Source organism: Pan troglodytes, chromosome 1 (assembly GCF_028858775.2).
Source record: "Pan troglodytes isolate AG18354 chromosome 1, NHGRI_mPanTro3-v2.0_pri, whole genome shotgun sequence".
Classification (NCBI taxonomy): Eukaryota; Metazoa; Chordata; class Mammalia; order Primates; family Hominidae; genus Pan; species Pan troglodytes.
Window position 1 is genome coordinate 155292424 of NC_072398.2, and position 23581 is coordinate 155316004.

At 39.1% G+C, this 23581-nt stretch overlaps 2 protein-coding genes across 12 annotated transcripts in view; one reads left to right on the forward strand and one right to left on the reverse strand.

Moving 5' to 3' along the window:
- The window catches only part of ACADM (acyl-CoA dehydrogenase medium chain), a 40140-nt gene extending 35976 nt beyond the window's left edge, over nt 1-4164 (reverse strand). Inside the window, exons 1-2 of one of the 6 annotated variants that reach the window (XM_054664818.2) lie at nt 3708-4164; nt 18-105 (exon numbers count right to left, since the gene is read on the reverse strand). In XM_054664818.2, coding sequence (XP_054520793.1) covers nt 18-105; nt 3708-3737 — 118 coding nt within the window. In that variant the 5' untranslated portion in view covers nt 3738-4164. 6 annotated transcript variants of the gene reach the window in all.
- A 281-nt stretch (nt 4165-4445) lies between these two features.
- The window catches only part of SLC44A5 (solute carrier family 44 member 5), a 514237-nt gene continuing 495101 nt past the window's right edge, over nt 4446-23581 (forward strand). For 3 of the 6 annotated variants that reach the window (XM_054684404.2, XM_063800302.1, XM_016920912.4), the window contains exons 1-2: nt 5429-5511; nt 8110-8166. The gene's annotated coding sequence lies outside the window, so the exon portion shown is untranslated. Of the gene's footprint in view, nt 4590-5417; nt 5512-8109; nt 8167-19345; nt 19492-23581 lie in introns of those variants that run through there. The other 3 variants (XM_054684403.2, XM_054684401.2, XM_054684405.2) reach the window with 2 other exon arrangements.

Here is a 23581-nt window from a genome sequence, read left to right on the forward strand (position 1 = left end):
TAGAACAGAACATATACCAAAACTAAATCCTAATCCTGGTTCACGTTGTCGATTGGCTTTTGTATGCTGTGATCTCCATTGAAAACGAGAAATACTTCTCAGGACCTGTAAAGAACACTTTTATTAAAATAAATTTGATAAGTTAAACATTAATCAGATAAGAGACTACTGATAATCATAAGTGAGTACAGCAACTGGTTTGACCATACTCATAGTTTTTAAAGTCATCACTATTTAAATGCCTTCAATCATAATTTAAATAAGCCAATTATCAGTTATATAAATTCCTATTACAGAGGAGATGTTTTTAAAAAGTAATGAAAATAAAGTCAGTGGTATTTATACTACTGAAGTGGAGGGTTTAGGACAAACAACAGTCAAGGGTAGTAGTAGATGTAGGACCACTATTCTGGGTATCTTACAAGCTCCTAGGACATTGATGGTTGGAGAGTTGGTGTGGGGAGAACGATAGGCTGGAAGTGAACATACTGTGTTCAAGAGTTGCCTAGTCCATCAACTTTCATACCCTGTCACTGTGAGCCTCCCATGCATGCCTCTGGGAACCTTCCCCTCAGAGGATCTCATTTTTTAGGATACCCCACTCTAACAAAACAAATTAGCATAAAACCATGTTCTGTATTTTCTGCTGTCTACAGGGATTCTTACAATGTTCTGAGCAAGGAGTCACCAAACCAGGGCAGCCACATCATGCTGTCTATTGCCGCTTTCACAGCGGATCTAAGTAGTTACCACAGAGACCATCTGGTTCACAAAGCCAAAAACATGTACTATCCGTTCCTTTACAAACACGTTTGCCATCCCTCTTCTAAACTACTAATACACTACTTGTCTTAGGATCTGAAATATAGTCATATTTCTTCAAAGGAACATATAAAGAAACAAACAATCAAATATACATATATTATTGTTTTGCAACCTACTTTTATATTCATGACAGCTTAATGGATACAAAAGTAAAAATTTGCATTTATTAAAGCTGCCAAACTGGGAACCACAATGGTGTTCTTGAGTAAAGGTTTCAGGACAGTCAAAATTACACAATTTTCACTGTAAAAGATTTTAATTGAACTATCCGGCAATTTTAACAAGCTTAGATACTAAGAGAAAAGAGCAGCTGAAGAATAAAGTTTCTTTATTTAAATTCTTATGTTTTTCAAAATCCGTAAAAAGAAACTGTCTTTGTAGATGACAATTTCAACTTATAAAAGACGAATTCCTACATGTAAGGTGACAATATAATTAAGAGTGTCAAATATTTGTAATTGAAACAGTGCTTTCCAAATAACATACCTCATACTACAGTAATAAAAACATACAGAGTATGAAAACTCGCATTTTCTTTGCAACTTCATTAATTTTATTTTGAAAGTGAAACAGTGCCAGGTGGGGTGGCTCACGCGTGTAATCCCAGCACTTTGGGAGGCCCACCTCAGGGTGGGCAGATCACAAGGTCAGGGGTTTGAGACCAGCCTGACCAACATGGTGAAACCCCATTTCTACTAAAAATACAAAAATTAGCCAGGTGTGGTGGCACGCACCTGTAGTCCCAGCTACTCGGGACGCTGAGGCAGGAGAATCGCTTGAACCCGGAAGGCGGAGGTTGCAGTGAGCCTAGACTGCACCATTACATTCCAGCCTGGGTGACAGAGCAAGACTCCGTCTCAAAAAAAAAAAAGAAAAAAAAAAAAAAGTGAAACAGTTTCTCTGGTGTTTATTGTCCAGCAGTCACAGACCAAATCTACTCTGATTTACAGTCACGTTACACAGGTTAATTCACTGAATCCCAGGTCAAGTCTAGGACTAAGCCATTACTTTTATTCCACTTTCGCATGTGAAGAAACGAAGGCTCAGAAAGTCAACTAAATTAGGCAAAGTCACTCTACTATTAGTGCAACCAGGATTCTAACATTTACTATCAAGAGCGCATGCTATTAACCACCTTGCTATACTGATCTTTCTGTTAGTATCCTAATTGGTCACTAGGTTCCATAACAAAGGAAAACATTCCACAAAAATCAGAACAAAAAACCTGACTCTATTATAAATGCGTTTTTAAATACCATGCACAAAAGTCAGAACTCAAACCAGGTTAAATGGTCTACTGAGAGACTTTTTTTTTTTTTTTTTTTTTGACAGAGTCTCCCTCTGTCACCCAGGCTAGAGTGCAGTGGGGAGATCTCCGCTCACTGCAGACTCAGCCTCCTGGGATTACAGGCATATGCTACCATGCCCAGCTAATTTTTCCTATTTTTAGTAAAGACAGGGTTTCCCTGCGTTGGCCAGGCTGGTCTCGAACTCCTGGCCTTAAGTGATCAACCCGCCGAGGCCTCCGAAGGTGCTAGGATCACAGCTGTGAGCCGCCGCACCTGGCCAACCGAGGGAATTTAAATAGGGAAAAAAGTCACTTCACATGTGACTTCAGGAAAATATGTCACATAGAACAAAGTGCAAAGGTTGCTATTACCAGAATACAATGCCCATCAACCTGTTAATTACATAACAAAGTTAGCCAGTTAATTAGAGAGGTGGTTTGCAAATAGAAAACAGAAACAGCACGGGATCTGGAGTTATAATTGCTGAATGTGAATCTAGGTTCCACAACCATATTTGTGGCCGCAGACAGGTTACAAACTGCTTATAGCTTCCGTTCAAAACCAAAAAATGGGACTAATCTCACTGCGTATTTTCGGACGATTAAAGTACGATAATGTTTTGAAAGCCTAATGCTATATAACTATTGGTTTTATTACTTCGGGCTCTCTGTCTAGAACAATGAAATTCCAAATATCGAAACACCACCACTAGAATTGAACACTTTTGTGCATTTCTTGGGAATATAAGAGTGTCAGTTTTATGGGTTAAAGAAGAGAAAAAGGGTGCAAGTTTTCTATATCGGGTTTTTTTTTAGATCCTTCCTTGGAGGTTGAGAAATCTGCTTTTCTGGTGTTGGGAGTTAAAAATAGCTGAAATCTCCCAATTTCTGCCTTCACTGCACATTAACTTGTATAACACCAGCAAAACATGGGCAGCAATTCTTTAGGATTATTCTAAAACCGCAGCTTTCTTGGTCCAAGACATAACTTTAACTTAATTTTAAGTGACATCTAAATGGCAGTCGTGTGAACATATCAAGAATATTTAAGATACCAAAATTCATCTAGTAACAAACTTATTTAGAATCTATTAAGATCCAATACTAGAATATGCACACAAGTTCACATAAAATTCTGCAGTAGGTTTTTTTTTTTTACTTTTTTTTTTTCCCGTAAGCAACGTGGAAATGTTACAACGAAAAGCTTATTAAACATTAAGTATTTCAAGGAGTAGCTGCTCCATTTTTCTTCTTCCCGTGGTTCTGACACAGAGACGGGGTCACTTCGGAAAAAGGTGGGATTCCCTGGGTAAATATTTGGAGGGTTTACCAGAGAAAGAAAAACGATATTCTAAAGAGAGGATGCCGGCTATAACGGGGTCGCCTGACGGGAGGATACGGAAAATGAAACGCTAGGCTCCGTTCCGTCCGGTGGTAGGAGGCGTGAAAGCAGGTTGGGGGCCCCTAGGCTGGCTCCTTCCTCAGCCCGACTTCCCACTCCTCCCGGCCGCACCTATTTTTGGCCCACGGCCCCCTGCTCCGACACCACAATACCCATGTTCCAGCCCCACCGCACCGCTGGGCTCCCTCTCACCCGGCAGCATCGCCCGAAACCCGCTGCCATGTTGGCTCCCGTTCCGGCCACTCGGACAATAATACACGGGTCACGGCCTTGACATACTCCCCGAACGCGGGACTCCTCTGGTCCCGCCCACTGGAGCCCGTGGGCGGGATGGGGCGGGGCGGGAAGAGGCGGTTGGGCTGCGGAAGGACGGGGCGCTGCGGTAGGCGGGGTGGGAGCGGTCCCCGGCGCCGGGTAGCCAACGCATGCTCAGTGACCCTTGCGTGCGCCGTCGCTGCGACCTGGGGAGGGGTCGCATCCCCTCTCCGGGCAATCTCTGATAATCCTGGTCTGGTTTTCTGCGTTTCCACCTCTGGCCCTCTCTGTGGGACGCCGAGGCTGACAGCAGCGCGGAAAGAGAGCCAGGGCGGGGGAGGGGGACGGCGGCGGGGCTGGGAGGGCCCGGTGGAGCTGAACTGTGGGGGTACTTGCGGCGCGGTGCAGGACGGGAACCTGGGTTAGAGGGCGTGGCTGGGGCCTGGAGGGAGAGCGGCCCCCGTGGTCAGCCTTCACCTTTACCCGGAGAGAACGGTCAAACCCAGATCGTGTCTGCTTGGCGGATTCAAAGTATTAGTACATTTTGCTCTCAAATGCCCTACCTAAAGCGAAAGCATACTTGTGTTTCCTTAAAATTTAAAAGAGAATTTAATTGTTTAGGTAAATTTGACCTTTCCGCGTATTCCCAAGGCTGTTTATGACTTGTCCGCTGATGTGGATGTGGTGTCCTTGGATATGCGGGTGCAATCCGAGGCTGTCCAAAGCTCCTGGTTCAGCGAATGATGGAAGTGAATGTCTCCCTGAGGAATTCTACCTGGAGTCACTTTCTCTTCCAGTGAGACCCTGAGTTTTGAGATGGTAGCTTATACTAAATCTTATACTAACTTAACATTTTCTTTTGCCCAATAAAGGTCACCCATAAATTCATCTAATTTAGCTGTTAAAATTCTATATCCTGTTATTGTATTCCCCTACTTTGTCTTCTGGGAATTTATAGTGTGTTAGTCCTAGGTACAAGGCAGAATGTTAATTAAGTGCTATATTCAAAGTGAAAGTACCAGGAAAATTCGGAAAAGGGATAAAGAGCTGAGTTTGTCCTGGTATAGGCAAGAAAGCCTTCGAAGTGGTGGTGGTAAGTAAAACACAAAGCAGACTCTTAAAGATGATCAGGAATTGTCTATTCATGTCTCCTTTGTTCCAATTTCTTATTCTGAACATTTTAAACACAGAAAAGATGAACGAAAAGCACAAAATCACCCATATGCCTATTGTAACCCCTTCTTACTGTACACGTGGCTGGCAGAGAAGCGAAGATGGAGCCCTCATCTTAAACATGTCTAGTCGGTAGTTCCTGCCACCATTCACCCGAGCAAGCTACCCCCTTGTTTGTCTGTGCCTGCAGCTCGACTTTACAGGCTGCTCTTAGAAAAGGATTTGGGGCTGCTTCTCATTAAAAAGAAAAGCCTTACTGATGTTGGGAACGGGCGCTCAGTGTTGCAAAAATCAACACTGAGACAAAGGAGCTCTTAGCAAGGCTAGTTTACTTTCTGCAGAAAGGTTGCTGCTCGCTAGTAGTCTTGCCACGAGAGGACACACGCATAAAGGAGACAGGGTCATTTATAACCTGACACGTGCACCCTACTACCGTGTCCGGTTTCCATTGGCTGGAAGGGGACCTCTGTACTTGTCCTGATTGGCTAGCAACTTAGAACTTTCCAAAAGAGGCAAAGACAGAGGAGAACAAAGGAAGGAGGAAGCAACTTGTGGAATGCTGAGAAAGGTAAAAACACCTCCAGATAAGGAAGAAAACAGGCTATGGCCTAATGCTTCCTTGGACCAGTATAAGCATGCCAGGGCAAATATCTAGGCTAAAATGTGGCAGCTAAGAGCACAAAGTACATTGATTTCTTTATTACGGCCAACAGATATCAAAGAATGTTAGTGTGGCCAACTGCCACGGTTACTACTTGAGACCATCGTTACAGCAGTTACTACTGTTACTGCTTGAGACCATCATTGTGAGATCAAATGAAGGGACGAACGTAGAAATGATAACTTAAGACAAAAGGAACTGTTTTAAGGAAAGGGCCAAGGGAAGAAGAAGAGAGCTCCCTGCTTCTCGTGAGCAAAGGCAGCCACAGAGCTTCCACAGCCCTTCCTATTTTTTGGGTAACAGGAGCAGGGAGGAGGTAGTAACGATTGGTCAGCTGCTTAATTGATCACAGGTTCATATTGTTACTGACAGGCTTCAATTATGCCTAATCATAAGAAACATTTGTGCCTGGATCATAACTACCCTCAGCAGTCCTCCTATGTGGCATACGCAGTTTGTCAGTTCGCCAACGTTCTGCATTTATGAGAAACAGTTTGCTGCTTACTCATATAGCCTCCAGTGATATACTGAGTTGATCACGAACCTCATTCTTTCGGCCTCCAATATGTTAGCACAGTTCTTTGAATAAATTTTGCTTTTAAGAGAAGTTACTGTTTATTCCTAATTAGACGGAAAGGAAAGTCCATTTGAAGAGGAACCTCTACTTCATTTTTTACACTGAGGACTCCCATACTCGTACTATCTGCCTGAGTAATTTCTTCTCAATATCATTATCACCTAGATTCAAATATTTTTCCATATTTATTTATATATTTATATGTGTACCTATGTGTGTGTGTTTTGGTTTTTGGTTTTATTTTTCTCAGATCTGTAGGTTGTAGATAAGACACTTCAGTTCTGAATACTTTAGCTATATGTCTCCTACAAGGACATTTTCCTATATAACCTTTATCACATCAATGAAAATTAACAATTATTCGCTACTATTATTTAATGTCCAGAGAATATTTACATTTCTCCAGTTGTCCAGTTGTCTCCAGAATACCTTTTGTAAATAGTTTGTTTTTGAACCAGGATCCTATGAATGATTGCCCATTGAAGTTGGGCTTTAACTTTCTTTGGCTTCTTTTAATCTAAAGCTTTTAATCTGATTCATTTTTCCCAATAATAACTGTCTTTTTAAACAAATTTAAGATACCAAGCAGTTGTCATGAAGAATGCCCTAATGCTGGATTGTCCGATTTTATTTATTTTGTACCTCTAGATTTTGTATTTCCTATCAGTTGCAAGTTACCAGAGGCTTGAGGAGTTCAGATTAAACATTGGATAAGGATACTTCAAAGGTCATACTGTGTAGTTAATATTGTATTACATTAGGAGGCATTTAATATCAGATTTGTCCCACTATTGGTGATGGTGTAAGCCAGCAGTGTCCAATCTTTTGGCTTCCCTGGACCACACTGGAAGAAAAAGAATTGTCTTGGGCTATACATAAAATACACTAACACTAATGGTAACTGATAAGCTACAAACCAAAACAAAAACGCAAGAAAATTTCATAACGTTTTAAGAAAGCTTACAAATTTATGTTGGGCTGCATGCAAAGCTGTCCTGAGCTGCATGTGGCCTGTGGGTTGCATGTGGTCTGTGGGCAGCAGGTTGGACAAGCTTGCTGTAAACCAAAAATAAAATTCTAAATTCCCCCCAACTATCTGAATGGACTTTCTCGTAGGCTAGGGCACTCTAAAATTTAAGTTTAACCTGAAAGACTACTTCAGGCCATGATGGGAAGTGGGGGTTGGACATGCCTCTTTATACCTCAGTGATGTTAACATCAACACAGACCTTAAGTCTGATAAGAAACATTTACAATCTCTTCTCTCTGAAGGAGAGAGATAACAGAATGCTTTTCTGTTCTCACCTGAAGGCTTCCTTTGCACAATAAGAACTTTGGTCTCCACAATCCTTTAATCTTAACCCAGACATTTCCTTTCTGTTGGTTCCAGGTCTTTAGATAAACTTAACCAAGTGTCAGCCAGAAAATGTTTAAATCTGCCTATAACCTGGAACCTCCCCCCGCCTACCCCCCCAGTTCCACCCCTGCTTCAAGTTGTCCTGTCTTTCTGAACTGAACCAATGTATTTCTTAAATGTATTTGATTGAAGTCTCATATTTCCCTAAAATATATAAAACCAACCTGCACCCCAACCACCCTGAGCACATGTTCTCAGGATCTCCCAAGGACTGTGTCGTGGGCCATAATCACTCATATTTGGCTCGGAATAAATCTCTTCAATATTTTACAAAGTTTGACTCTTTGTTGACAATGCTATTTGATCATTTGATTATTGACAGACAGTTCTTTCTATGGTAAAGTTATAGTTTTCCCTTTGCAATTAGGAAGTAATTTATAGGGTAATATTTGGCATCATGCCAAACAATCTTTCATCTACATTTTTGCCAGTAGTAGGAATGGAACCATCTCTCAAGAAATACCTTTTTATTAATTAAGCACTGTTTCACAAATCTTCTCTACATTTTTAGGTGAAATAATTCGAACGTCTCCCTGGTGTTCCTTCTCCCTAACCCATCTATTTCAAGGTAAGCAGGACTATACAGACCTACGCTCCAAAGTCTAAGGAAGCTGAGAGGCTAAAGAAAGAGGCTGACATATTAACGTTTCTCAAAAAGAAACATTTAATGGAGACTTAAAAACAGAAGCGCTGTCTGCATCTCAGGCGGCAGTGAGACAAGGTGGTGGATCCCAGTGCCATTACCCCTCAGACCCAGGGGTTGTATACCACAGGGAAAGGGTGACTCAGAAGGGACATGTAGGACAATTGAAATACAATAACGTCAAAGTTGTCTTGATCTAAGGGCAGGATTTACAGTAAGTACATGCTTTTACACAAGAAACAATAGAGAGAGGGGAAATCTTAGAAGCCTTCCCAGAACAGGGGAAGTCCACATGGTGGATTAACATCCTAGGTGGAGTTGCTTTGTCCTCCACATTCCACTAATTCATGTGTAGAGTCTCACGCACCCTTCTTTTTTGCAATGGTCCCAGAGCCTTTGAAATCCCACTGGGCCATATTGGTTTCTCATTGCCAACATACTCCTTGGGATTTCAAACAAGGGAGATTGACAGGCTTCGTTGAATTTCTCTAGTCTTCAGAATACCATGACTTTAGTTTTCTCGGAAGTAAAACAACAAAAGATACATAGCATCAATAATTTGAATAGTAGAAATACAATCCACACAAGGATTACAATCAGAAGAGAATTTGTATGCCAGAACAAAAATGAAAGGAGCCTATTCGAGTAAGCAGCCAACTAAAAGCATCATGAAGAAAATTAAAACCGAGTTCCTTTTTAGAGACTTCTTGTAGCCAGGAAATAATTCAGGATTTAGTCCAAATTATAGGCAAATTATAAAAACTCAAAAGCAGTGGTCAGGGCTAGAATCTAAGATTTTTTTTTTCTCCAGTTTTCTTATTTCTACCAAGGATAAATTATACTAGGACCAATTTATTTGCAAAATAAATTTGTCTCATTATATTGGCCTGGTTATTTGAATAAATTGTAGCAGGAATAGTGATCAGCCATATAGGCTCCTTTTAAGTTGGCTTTGCTAGAACTGTCAGAATTTTTTATTCCAGTGTTTTAAAGCCTCAACGCCAGAAGCAAAGCCAAGGATTCACCATTAGACTGCATTTATAATACCTGTACAAATTTCTCTCTTCTTGAGGTCTCAAAATATCTTGAGATTTCTGATCCTGTTAGAAAGTGACATTCATTACTTACCACGGGTCAGGAAACTTCTTAGGGAACCAGTCTTTCCACGGGCTTTTTATTGGCTCTCTGCAGTCAACTTCAATTCCCCAAGCAGATTGATCATGTCTGAAAATAGACCATTCCAGTCAAAGCCTTGGTAAAATAATGTGTCTCCAATTGTGTCCTATTACAAAAGAAAAAATTCATATTGAACATATGTACATAACTATATTGCCATAAAATAACACAAATAGTTTTCAAATTTGGGAGAACTCATATAGAGAGAAGGACAAATTTTGCTTACAAAAATACACTTAATCATTATAAGTTATAAAGAGCTCAAAACAAAAAAGTTTTCTTGACTCTTCTTCAATCAGAGTAATGCCTTCCAAACAGGATGTTGCCTGATGACCTTGGAACTGCCATCCACAAGCCAAGCAACTCTTAGGTTAGAGCTGTTTGTCAGGTACTATGGTATCCAGCAACTCCTCACCAGTTCCAGGATCAGTCCTAGGAGAGAAAGAGGCTCGCAGCTCATGAGTATATCCTCTTTGCACTCCTCAGGTAGCAAGATCCATTCCCATTTTATTATGTACTCTTCTGGGCACTGCTATCCCCGTTAGAGTGTTTCTCTGACATCACTCCAGACAGCATGTGTATTTTAGGTGTCAAGATCATTTTATGTCCTCCAGTCATAGGGATAGCTTCTGTTAATGTCCCATTCCAAGGCAGAAATGCCTCTCAAGTAGAAATTCTGTAGTCCACAGTCCCAGTAGTGGTTGTTGGGAGGTGCTCACAGGCCTTTTCCATGACCCCTAGTAAACACTCCACAAAGAGCTATCAAGTGGAGGTTTCATCCCTACCAGCACTCCATCTTCTACTCTACCCTCTGAGGGCTTGAGCAATTTACTGGCTCCCATTTAGCATGTCCAGTTAATATTGCTTAAATGGCAGATTTACCATTACTAGAAATGCCTTCTAGTTTGCAGTACTAAGTAGGAGAAACATGCTCTGGTCAGATACAATGTCCGTTTTCATGAAACGTTTAAGTAAAGGTGTCACAACTTTATGTAAAGTTTATTTATAAACTTTTTAACTTTCATAATCCTATCAATCTTTACATTTTTGTGTTCTAGACCCAGAAACTTTTCTTCTCCACCCAAGATCATTTTGTAAAAAAGCCTCTGGTGAAAAACACTTTGTGTTCCCAGTAGGGAATTGAGCCAAGGAACTTTGTATATCTTCATTAACCACCTCAACATTACCTCAGGCAGTTGTTGGTCAGCTTTCTCTTTTACAATTTCTCCAATCGGGCAAATACAGAAAATTGGCCCTTTAATGTTGAGGGACCAGCAGGGGCTCCCTTTGGTCCACTGAACTTTTGGTAGTGTTGTATTAAGACCTTTGTTTTAACCCCATCAATTTCCATTTTATTCATTCCATTTCTTAATAACCATTTGAAGATTCCCACCTTGCTGGGATGAGTCCCATGACTCTAATTTTTCTCTAAGTTTCACCCCCATCAATATACATATTTTTAAATTCACCTTATTTTTTAAAAAAAATTATTTTAGGTTCAGAGGTACGTGTGCAGGTTTATTATATAGGTAAAGTGCATGTCACAGGTTTGGTGCACAGATTATTTTGTCACCCAGATAATAAGTGTAGTACCCAATAGGTAGTTTTTTGATCTCCCTCTTCCTACCCTCCACCCTCAAGTAGCCCCAGTGTCTGTTGTTTCCTTCTTTGTGTCCATGTGTACTCTCAATGTTCAGATCCTACTTATGAGTGAGAACTTCTGATATTTTTTCTTTTCTTTTCTTTTCTTTTTTTGAGACAGGGTCTCACTCTCTCTCCCAGACTGGAGTGCAGTGGCCCAATCTCGGCTCACTGCAACCTCTGTCTCCGAGATTCAAGTGATTCTCGTGCCTCAGCCTACGGAGTAGCTGGGATTACAGGCATGAGCCACAGCGCTGGGCCAATATTTCATTTTCTGTTCCTGTGTAAATGCGCTTAGAATAATGACCTTGAGTGCCATCTGTGTTGCTGCAAATGACACGATCTTATTTCTTTTCATGGCTGTAGAGTATTCCGTGGTATATATGTACCATATTTTATTATTTTATTTTATTTTTTTTTGGAGATGGAGTCTTGCTCTGTTGCCCAGGCTGGAGTGCAGTGGCACGATCTCGGCTCACTGCAACTTCTGCCTCCCGGGTTCAAGCGATTCTCCTGCCTCAGCCTCCCAAGTAGCTGGGACTACAGGCACATGCCACGACGCCCAGCTAATTTTTTTTGTATTTTAGTAGAGATGGGGTTTCACCATGTTGCCCAGGCTGGTCTTGAACTCCTGAGCTCAGGCAATCTGCCCACCTCAGCCTCCTAAAGTGCTAGGATTACAGGCATGAGCCAGCATGCCCGGCCACCATATTTTCTTTATCCAGTCTACAGTTGATGGGCATTTAGGTTGACTCCGTGTCTTTTCTGTTGTGAATAATGCTGCGATAAACATACATGTGCGTGTGTCTTTATGGTAGAATGATGTATATTCCTTTGGGTATATGCCCAGTAATGGGATTTCTGGTAATTCTGTATTGAGTTCTTTGAGAAATCGCCACATTGCTTTCCACAGTGGCTGAACTAATTTACATTGCCATCAGTAGTGTATAAGCATTCCCTTTTCTTTTTGTTTTTCCTTTTTTTGAGACAGAGTGCCACTCTGTCACTTGGGCTGGAGTGCAGCGGCGTGATCATGGCTCACTTCAGCCTCGACCTCCCCAGCCCAAACCATCTTCCTTCCTCAGCTTCCCAAGTGGCTGGGACTACAGGCACAGGCCACCGTGCCTGGCTAATTTTTTGCAGAAGTGGGATCTCTTTATGTTGCCCAGGCTGGTCTCTAACTCTGGGACTCAAGCAATCCTCCACCTCGGCCTCCCAAGTAGTGGGATTACAGGTGTGAACCAATGTGCCAGGCCAGTGTTCCCTTTTCTCCACAACCTTGCCAGCATCTGTTATGTTTTGGCTTTTTAATGATAGAGATTCTGACTGGTGTGAGATGGTATCTCATTGTGGTTTTGATTTGCATTTCTCTATTGATTACTGATGATGAGCATTTTTTCATATGCTTGTTGGCCACGTGTCTCTCTTCTTTTCAAAAGTATCTGTTCATGTCTTTTGCTTACTTTTTAACGGAATTGTTTGCTTTTTGCTTGTTAATTTATTTAAATTCCTTATAGATTCTAGATATTGACCTTCGTTGCAAATATTTTATATTAGATCTTTGTTTGCAAATACTTTCTACCATTCTGTAGGTTGTCTGCTTACTTTGTTGATGGTTTATTTTGCTATGCAGAAGCTCATTACTTTAATTAGGTCCTATTTGTCAATTTTCATTTTTGTTGCAATTGTTTTTGTCGTCTTTGTCATGAAATCTTTGCCAGGGCTTGTGTCCAGAATGGTATTTCCTAGGTTATTTTCCAGAGTTTTTATAGTTTTAGCTTTTACATTTATGGCTTTACTCCACCTTAAGTTAATTTTTGTATATGATATAAAGAAGGCATCCAGTTTTAATTTTCTGCATATGGGTAGCCAGTTACCTCAACACCATTTATTGAATAGGGAGTCTTATCCGCATTGCTTGTTTTTGTTGACTTTGTTGAAGATCAGATGGTTGTAGGTGTGCAGCTTTACTTCTGGGCTCTCTATTCTGTTCCATTGGTCTTTACGTCTGTTTTTGTACCAGTACTATGCCATTTTGGTTACTGTAGCCTTGTAGTATAGTTTGAATTTGGGTAGCATGATGTCTCTAGCTTTGTTCTTTTTGCTTAGGGTTGCCCTGGCTATTTGGGCTCCTTTTTGGTTCACATACATTTTAAAATATTGTTTTTTTAAACTCTGTGAAGAATGCCATTGGTAGTTTGACAGGAATAGCATTGAATCTGTAAATTGCTTTGGGAAGTATAGTCATTCTAACAATATTGATTCTTCCTATCCATGAGCATGGAATGTTTTTCTATTTTTTCTGTGTTGTGTGTGATTTCTTTGAGCAGTGTTTTGTAATTCTCGTAGAGATCTTCCACCTCCCTGGTTAGCTATATTTCTAGGTATTTTGTTCTTTTTGTGCCTGTTGTGAATTGGACTGCATTCTTGATTTGGCTCTCAGCTTGAACATTGTTGGTGTATAGAAATGCTGCTGATTTTTGCTGGGTGCAGTGGCTCACACCTGTAATCCCAGCACTTTGGGATGCCGAGGTGAGTGGATCACCTGAGGTCGGGAGTTTGAGACCAGCCTGGCCAACATGGTGAAACCTTGTCTCTACTAAAAATACAAAAATTAGCTGGGTGTGGTGGCACATGCCTGTAATCCCAGCTACTCAGGAGGCTGAGGCAGGAGAATTGCTTGAACCCAGGAGGTGGAGGTTGCAGTGAGCTGAGATCGTGCCACTGCACTCCAGCCTGGGTGACAGAGTGAGACTCCGTCTCAAAAAAAAGAAAATACTACTGATTTTTGTACATTGAAATTTTGCTGAAGTGGTTTATCAGACTTAGGAGCTTTTGGGCAGAGACTGTGGGATTTTATAGGTATAGAATTACATTGTCTGCAAAGAGAGATGTTGCTGACTTCCAACATCTTGACTTCCTCTCTTTCTACTTGGGTGCCTTTTATTTCTTTCCCTTGCCTGATTGCCCTGGCTAGGAATTCCAGTACTGTGTTGAATAGGAGTGGTAAGAGTGGGCATCCTTGTCTCTTCAGTATGGTGTTGGCAGTATAGGTTTGTCATAGATGACTCTTATTGTTTTGAGCCATCACTTCAGTACCTAGTTAGTTGAGGGTTTTTAACATGACGGAATGTTGACTTTTATCAAGACTTTTCTGCATCTACTGAGATGATCATGTGGTTTTTATCTTTAGTTCTGTTTGTGTGATGAATCACATTTACTGATTTGCATATGTTGAACCAACCTTTTATCCCAGGGATAAAGCCTACTTGATCCTGGTGGATTAGCTTTTTGATGTGCTGCTGGATTTGATTTACTAACATTTTGTTGAGGATTTTTGCATATATGTTCATCAAGGTTGAGAACAGTGTCTCACACCTATAATCTCAGCACTTTGGGAGGCCAAGGCAGGAGGCTTAAGCCCAGGAGTTTGAGACCAGCCTGGACAACATAGTGAGATCCCATCTCTACAAAAAGTAAAAAATTTCCTTTGTGTGGTGGCACACACCTGTACACGCAGCTACTTGAGAAGCTGAGGCAGGAAGATTGCTCGAGCCCGGGAGGTTAAGGTTGCATTCAGCTGTGTTTGTGCCACCACACTTCAGCTTGGGCAACAAAGTGTCAGATCTCAGTGCCATTTTCCCCAGACCTAGGACTTATATACCATAAGGAAAGAGTGACTCAGAGAGACGTATAGCATAATTTAAATATAATAACATCAAGATCATTTTGACCTAAGGGCAGGACTTACTTTAATTATGTGTCCTTACACAAGGGACAATAGATACAATATAAATCTTACAGGTGTTCTCAGAAATAGGGTGAGTCAGAAGTCATCATTGCAAAGTAGCACCCAAGATAAAGTTGCTTTGGCCTCCACCGCATCTCTCCCTAACCCATGGGCATATGATATAATTGATAGGCTATCTTTAGTTCTCCAGGTTAGTGGTTCTTAACCTGCAGTTCCTGAATAAACTTAAAATGGATCTGAGAATCCTTTGGAGTTAAATACAAAATCTTATATGTAGTCATATATTCCTGAGGAGAAGACCTTCATGCAGAAAGGAAAGTAAGAGTATATGAGTTTAGATGCCCATAGATTGGTAGACATTATGGAGGAAATAGTTGGAGACTTTCTTCTGATTGTTCCTATTTCTCAATGAAATAGGAAATAAGGTCATTAGCAGAGAATGAGGAAATGTTGGAAGTTTGAGGAAAGAGTATAAAATTATTATATCAATATACACTGTCTCCTATTTCTTTACACTTGAGAAGTAAGGATGTGAGGGGTGAATAAAAATACAGAGGTAATAGGTTCAATACATTGGCATGCCTAGTGAGTTTGAAAAGTTAATGGAACTGGAAGATTGGAGAGAATGAGCTGAAATGATAGAGGGTAGTGGTTAGGTAGAACAGGAGCAGTTATAGTAAAGTCAAGGTCTAGGTTGTCATCGTGGAGTGAGCTTTTGAAGTATATAGCAGGATTACTGTAGGAAGGGAAGCCAGAGAACTGAGAGGCCATGTTGCTGGAGGGATCATCTTTGTGAATATTGAAATTATTAAGAATTATGACGGTAGTTTGAGAGAAGGTGAGTTTGAGCCAAGTGCAAAACTCTTGGTAGCATTCATATTTTTTTCCCTCAGATAAATAGAAAAAAAGATGATTGAATTGTAATTATAAAACTAATTTTTTTTAAACGACAGCATTTTTTGGTACCTGATTTTTTTTTTCTTTTCCATGTTTTTTTTTTTTTTTTTTTCTCAAATGCTTGTTTTGTCTTCTGTAGCAATAGTAATAGAACTGGGCACATTACATTATGTTTTTATAAAAAGTTATTTCATACGAAAGTAATTTATGATTGTACCACTGCCAAGCATCTGGTGTTACTTAAGGCTTTGTCAGCCTTGCCAGTGAAAAGCCAGTTTCACATTCATTGACACTTCTGTTTATAGAGCAAAAGTCATGCTTAAAAATTGTTGATCCTACTTCAGGCACTAGATGTAGCTATTTGGCTTAGATCCCAGGAACTAATACTTAGTGAGGTTTTCTCTCTTAACGACTTCTTTCTTTTACATTTGAAAGATTAATCTGTATATTCATTTTTAGGTGGCCCTTAGGAGGTATGTCACCTTGGAACCACAGATAGACCTTTTTAACTTTGCAGACTCAGAAATATGAAATTATCAGTTTTCCCAAATAAGATCAGATAGTAAACTCAGATTCTAATTTGGACCATAATAGGTGAAGGAGCTGAGATTTACCAAAGGGTAAAACCAGTCTTTACCATGTGGTGTACATTCTTCCAGTCAGAAAACAGAGAGAAACAAGTTAGGGGCAAGAGTAGGATTTCCTAGGTCTTGGAAACCAATAGAAGGACAAAGAGAATGCTTATATGGTTAGATCAGACACACTGTGCTTAGTAAATGCCACCTTCAAATGCCAAAATCCTTTGACAGCCAAAGAATAGAGCATAATCCAGAACTAGAGTGAGAGGACTATACCTGGAGGGATTTGAAAAGAAACTGGAAATATCTGAGACCAAACAGTAATATTAATGGAACTCTTGTGTTGGCAAGAGTCAGAATAAGATGGTCATATAAGGAGATGCCTGAGAGACAAAGTAGCAAAGATAAGAAGTCATACTTGCTCATTTCTGCTTGCCAGCATGATTTCACAAAGTCTCTGATTCTGAGACAGAGGGATGCTTTGAGGACAAACAAGATAGAGCACATCACCATACCCCCACATCTCTTGCCTGAGTCACTATATTCCTTGAAAGAAAAATGACCCTTGTCCTTGACTTTTCCTGCACATAAGATAGCATCTGATGGAATAAATCAGATGTACTACTGTACCCAACTTTGGTATGATTTTTCACATACTAAACTCCTGCTACCTATTTATTAGCCATGAGCTGAAATATTGTGCTGAAGCAGTCTGACAGAACAGCTCCCATGCTGTAGTCTGTGGTCTACAGTCCTCAGTAAGACTTCTGAATAAAACTATTTTTTAAAAGTTTGATTTATTTTTTTCTTCAGTTGATACGACCAACAAGAGGCCCACAGGCTATGTGTAGGTCACTTGGTTGATGACATAATTTCAGCATAAAGTGAGTCTACTAGAGATGTCAAGAACTGGCTGTTGCCTTTATATCTGCTTCTATGGGAATTTGCCCTGCGTAGCTCTTGTGCTCCCCAAGCAGCTGTGTTCTGAACTATCAGTGACCTTGCTGCCTCTGGCCTATGGCTGTTTGGGCCAAGGGATATGCAGTCTGACCTAACAGAAGTCAATTCATGAGCCAGTCAGGATTTTACCAATAGCCTGGCACAAAATGATGAATTTAGTCAATCAGATTGGCTGTCTTGGGAATTTAAGTCATAGAAGCAGAGGTGTTGGTTGTGGGCAACTGAAAGTTCACCAATAGCTCATGATTGTCATGTGCAAGCTAAAGTTATAGAGAAACAGAAACTAGGAACAGGGGAAGCCAATGGGTAGAGAGAAAATGAGTAAAGAAAAATAAAATTACCAGGAGAGACAGGAAAATAAAAACTTCACATCTTCAAATAGAGATGATTATATTAGTTGTTTCTAAGACCTGCCTTCTGGTTTCAGTTGTCACTAGACCATATTATACTTTGGCACTTTGTTCTTGGAGTAGCATAAGAGTCTAGCCGTATCTTCATAGTAAAACCTCTTAAAATAGCCTGAGCAGATCTCTGCTGCAACCATAAGAACCAAGGAACCATTTCCCTTTTTATAGGGAGCTATGCTAATCAAGCTAAATTGTGCCTAGTTACAAAGATTCTGTGCTTTGTGTACTCATCTATCTCTATGCTTTTTAGCTTTTATTTAACTGCTTATTTTTTCCTTTTCTTTTTTTTTTTTTTTTAAGTAGGGTCTCTCTCTGTTACCCAGGCTGGAGTGCAGAGGTGGGATCACAGGTCACTGCAACCTTGACCTCCTGGGCTCAAGTGATTCTCTCACCTCAGCCTCCCAAGTAGCTGGGACTATGGGCACATGCTACCACTTCTGGCTAATTTTTTAATTTTGAAAGTTTTTGTAGAGATGGGGGTCTCACCATGTTGCCCAGGCTCATCTCAAACTCCTGGGTTCAAGCAGTCTTCCTGCCTCAGACTCCTAAATTGCTGGGATTACAGGCATGAGCTACTGTACCTGGCCAACAGCTCTCTTAAGGTATAACTGATGTACAATTAACTCTACATATTTAAATTGTACAACTTGAACAACTTGAATGAGTTTTGATATATGTATACACCTGTGAAACCATCACCACAATCAAGATGACAAGTATTTCCATCACCCCAGAATTTCCTCATGCCCCTTTTTTATCCTTCCTTCATTCCTGTTCCCAGGCATCCACTGATCTGCTTCTGTCACTGTAGATTAATTTGCATTTTCTAGAATTTTATATAAATGGAATCATACAGTATGTACCTTTTTTGGCTTACTTATTTACCATAATTTTAAGATTCATTCATATTCGAGTATCACTAATTGTTCCTTTTCTGCCGAGTAGCATTTTGTTGGATATACCAGAATTCATTGATGGATATTTAGGTTGTTTCTAGTTTATGAGTATTACAAATAAAGCTGCTATAAGCATTTGTGTACAAGAACAGGAATTAGTGTAGTAGAAAACAAACAGTGGAATCAACAAAATTAAAAACTGATTTTTGAGAAAAAAAACTAAAAATAGGCGTGCCTCTAGCAAGACTGATAAAAGATACAATGTTTAAACAGTTTTAGACTTTATAGGAGGAATAGCTACAGATTTAGGAGAGATTTTTAAAAACCACAGGAGTGCTATGAAAAGTTTTGTTAATAAATTTGGAAACAAACAAAACATACTTTTCCATAACTGTAGAAATTACCATAATTACATCAAGAAGAGGGAAAAAACCTGAATAAGCCATTACTCATTCTCCCCACTATCATACTTCAAAGACTTGAGCTTCAGATAGTTAAAAATTCTTGGCGATGTGAGTATTTTGAACCAGGATCGGTCTGTAATAAGATTTCATAATAATGATTTAACAGTTTTTCATAATAATGAGTATCAGTATGTAATAATACCTCCTTCCTACAGGTCTAGTTATTGTGTTTTTCTACATATATGCTTTTCAAAAACTTAAAATAGATTTCTAAGTATTTGAAATCTCAGCATGTACTCTTAATCTGATGTTGAACTGGAAGTATCAGTTTATACTGAGGGACTTGCATACATTTGGTTATAGGCTAAAGGGAGCCGTGTATATTTGGTTATAGGTTAAAGAGTCATGGACTGGAACCAGGAAAGTTTCAACCAGGAGAATCAAGTTAAAACTCTGAGATTAAGATCATAAGTGGTTGAGTTACCGGGAGGTCAAAATCATAGCACAGCAACAACTCATCAGTATCCGGGATTAACAAAGGCAAGTTTAACATAGCCAAAATAGCTAAGAACAAGAACAAGAAGGAGAGTGGGACAGGAATGATAGCAAAATTGCCACAACAGGTTTAAACTGACTTATTTTTAAAATAAGATTGATTCATAAGATTATAAGTACGGGCTAATTATTTTAAAACCCCACAAATTAAGATAAATACAAAAATAAATTATGTTAATATTTGATATATAGCTTGTATAATTTAGTGCATAGAATACAGACATATATTTATAATCTTATTTTTACAAAGTTGAGGTTTTTCTGGAGGAAAGGTTGAGTTTTATTATATGTATAATTTTATATTTGCCTTTTGAAAATATAGTAATCATGAACATTTCCCCCATAAAGATATAATTGCCATCGTTTTTAATGTTTTCACAAACTATATACTAAATATCAGAATTTAGTTTTCCAATTTCATATTGTTGACTATATAGACTAATATTTTTACTTTTTTAAGCAGTGGTGAAATAACCATCATTGAACTTGTATCACTGTGTACTTATCCAGTTATTTCTTTGGCACATAATCCTGAAATTCACATACTTCCTGGGTCAAAGAGAATAAACTTTTTTTTTTTTGAGACAGAGTCTTGCTCTGTCACACAGGCTGGAGTGCAGTGGCGCCATCTTGGCTCACTGCAACCTCCACCTCATGGGTTCAAGCGATTCTCCTGTCTCAGCCTCCTGATTAGCTGGGATAACAGGCACATGCCACCATGCCCGGCTTTTTTTTTTTGTATTTTCAGTAGAGATGGGGTTTCCCCATGTTGCCAGGCTGGTCTCAAACTCCTGACCTCAGGTATCTGCCCACCTTGGCCTCCCAAAGTGCTGGGATTACAGGTGTGAGCCACCGCACCCAGCCGAGAATAAACATTTTTAAGGATTTTGATATAATCTCTAGAAATATTTTACCAGTTAACATTCCCACTAGCCTTGTCAAATAAAATTATAATATTAAGAGCAATAATACATTTAGTAGTATTTATTAAATAATTACTATGTGCCAACTACATGTCAAATACCATACAAGTTACCTAATTTAATCAATAGCAATTTCTTCCCAACTTTCCTTATTTTTTCATCTTTGACAAGTTAATAGATGAAAATTTGTAACATTTTAATTTGCATATTTTGATTAATAGTCATGTTGGACTTTTACTGTATTAATCAATTTATCCAAATTTGATATTTTTCCCCTGGAGTACTGTCTTTCTTTTGATTTTTCTGTTTTGTTCTCCAGGTCATATATTTGGAAACCCTTTACAAGGAATACTTTTGAGGTTTCAAAACAATGGCAAGAGGATAGGGTTTTCATAGAAATTATAAAAAATAAGATTATCAAGTAAAGCAGAATACCTTTTATTTGTGGGGGATCCGTCAGAGTAGTGGGAAAAACTATAGGGAAAGGACGCAAACCTTCTCAAAGGTCAGAAGGTTCTGCAGAGCCCTGGGGGAGAATAGCTGAAGGCAGCTGTTCTATAACCCTGAGTCAGAGGTCAAGGAGTAGGTACAAGGGAGTGTGGGGTAATTAATCTTAAACAGGCTTGTTTACTTATGTTGACCAGGAACTGACCTTTGATCATCTGCACATGAAGTTCTCAGAAAGGAGAAAAAAAATGTGAATTACCTACAGGTTGTGTTGACTCCAGGTTTTTGGCATTGTGCCTGCACTGAATAAAAACAAGCAGCTCCAGCTTCTTGAGGCTGCTCTCTGGCCACTAGAGCCAGGCAGTCACCTAGCTGCTCTTAAACTGCATACCTGTGTCTGAGTACTCATTTCATCTGTCAGCCAGGGTCTATGGGACAGACCTGGCATTTATTAATTTGTTGTTAACTAGATTTTAAATAGTTCCATTATTATATACATATTATTCTTTACATACACATATTAAAATATGGTCAATTTTCTGTTACCGTATCATGTGAAAAAGACTAAACAGATTCTCACCAAAATTTGTAAGTATATCTGGAATGGTCTTCCTCAACATACAAACTAGGTAGCAAGCATGAAGTTTCTTTAATGGGTCTTAGAAGGTATTTTAGAGATAAAATCAGTCATCCTTCAGTAAAGCTGCAATTGAGGGAGAGTGAGAGGCTTATAAAATTACCAATCATGAGAAATATTTCACGTGTTAGCTGCTGTGGACACTACAGTAGCAGTTGGGAAGCAAAAGAAACAGGAAAATGTATCAATCCAAAATGAAAAAAAGAAAAATGAATTGGTAAACAGGACACATGGGACAATATGACAGAAATCAGATAAACATCACTCATCACAAAATTGCCTTCTAAAAAATGATCAGATATGTTGCTTGCAAGAATCACAAGGCAAAACAATACAGAAACATTGAAAATAAAGAGATGGAAAATATTTGTGTTTAATAACAGAAGCAGGGCCCATAAAGAGCAAAAATAACAGATATATTGAAAAAATGACAAATTTACAATCACACTAGGTAATTTTAATGTAATACTCTCAGAAATCAGTACCTCAGTAAGAAAACATTAATAATATAGATTAACAACAAAATTAGTAAGGGTGATAAAATATACATCTGTGCAGAGTAAATAGAGAAAATAATTTTTAAATTGAAGTATACATGGAATATTTGCAAAAATTATATTTGAGGTCAAAAGAAGAACCTCATCAAATTTTTTTGAACTAATATTATATAACATACTGTGTTCTCTAATAACAAGTTTCCATGCATTTGGAAACTTAGAAATGAACTCCAGTGATTTGTAAGTTAAAGAAGAAATCAAAACAAAATATTTTGAACTCTTTAATAAAAAACCACATATTAGAATTAGTGGACTTAGGGGAAATTTATTACCTTGAACACATCTTTTTCAAAAATCAAAAAACGGTGAAATACCTAGCTCAGAAAGATTTTTAAAAAGCAATGAACCAACCAGAGTAAACCTGAATAAAGTACAAGGAAGGAACAAAAGATTCCGCTATTAATGTAGCAGAAAATAAGTAATGGAATTAACAAAGTCAAAAGCTGATGAGGCTGGGCATGGTGGCTCACACCTGTAATCCTAGCAATTTGGGAGGCTAAGGCAGGAGGATTACTTGAGGCCAGAAGTTTGAGACCAGCCTGGCCATCATGGCAAAACCCGTCTCTACTAAAAATACAAAAATTAGTCTGGCGTGGTGGTGCACCTGTAATCCAAGCTACCTGGGAGGCTGAGGCTAGAGAATCACTTGAACCCGGTGCAGGGTGGAGGTTGCTGTGAGCCAAGATTGCACCACTGCACTCCAGTCTGGGCAACAGAGCAAGACTCTGTCTCAAACAAACAAACAAAAACACAGCTGATTATTTAATAAAATAGATATACCTCTAGCGAGACTGAGGAAAAGATGAGAAAATGTATAAACAGTATTATAATAAAAAGGGATAACTATAGATTTAGTGAATATTTAAAAAAATCAGAGAATGCACGAAAAGTTTTGTGAGTATAGAAATAAAGCAGACACTTTCTAGAAACATGTAAATCACGAAAATTGTATCAAGGGGAAAGTGTAAACCTGAATAAACTATCAACCGCCCTCCAACCACACTGCCTCAAGCTCTGGATGGTTTTATAGATTTGTTCTTTCAAGAAATAGGTGAGTCTTATCATATATAAACTAATTCAGACAATAGAAAAAGACAGCAATGCAACTCATTTTTATTAAGATAGTATAAACTTGATACTAAAACTAGAAAGGGGAGTATAAGAAAAAGGTGTTGTGTGATCACTCTTATGATTGGACAAGCAAACTAAAGTTAGCAATATGAACATATCATGACTAAGTAGGATTTATCTCTGTAGTGCAAAAATGATCCAACATCCAAAAATTCATTAATGTTATGCTATATATCTGATTTTTATTTACTTACTTTTGTGGGCACATAGTAGGTATATTATCTGATTAATGGGGGGACATATGATTATCTCAGCTGATATAGATAAACATGAATAAACCACATGATTATCATGTTTATTCATGATACATGACACAAGAATCTCAGCAAACTAGGAAAACTAGCTAAGTTACCTGTTAGAGAGAACCAAAACCTGTAGTA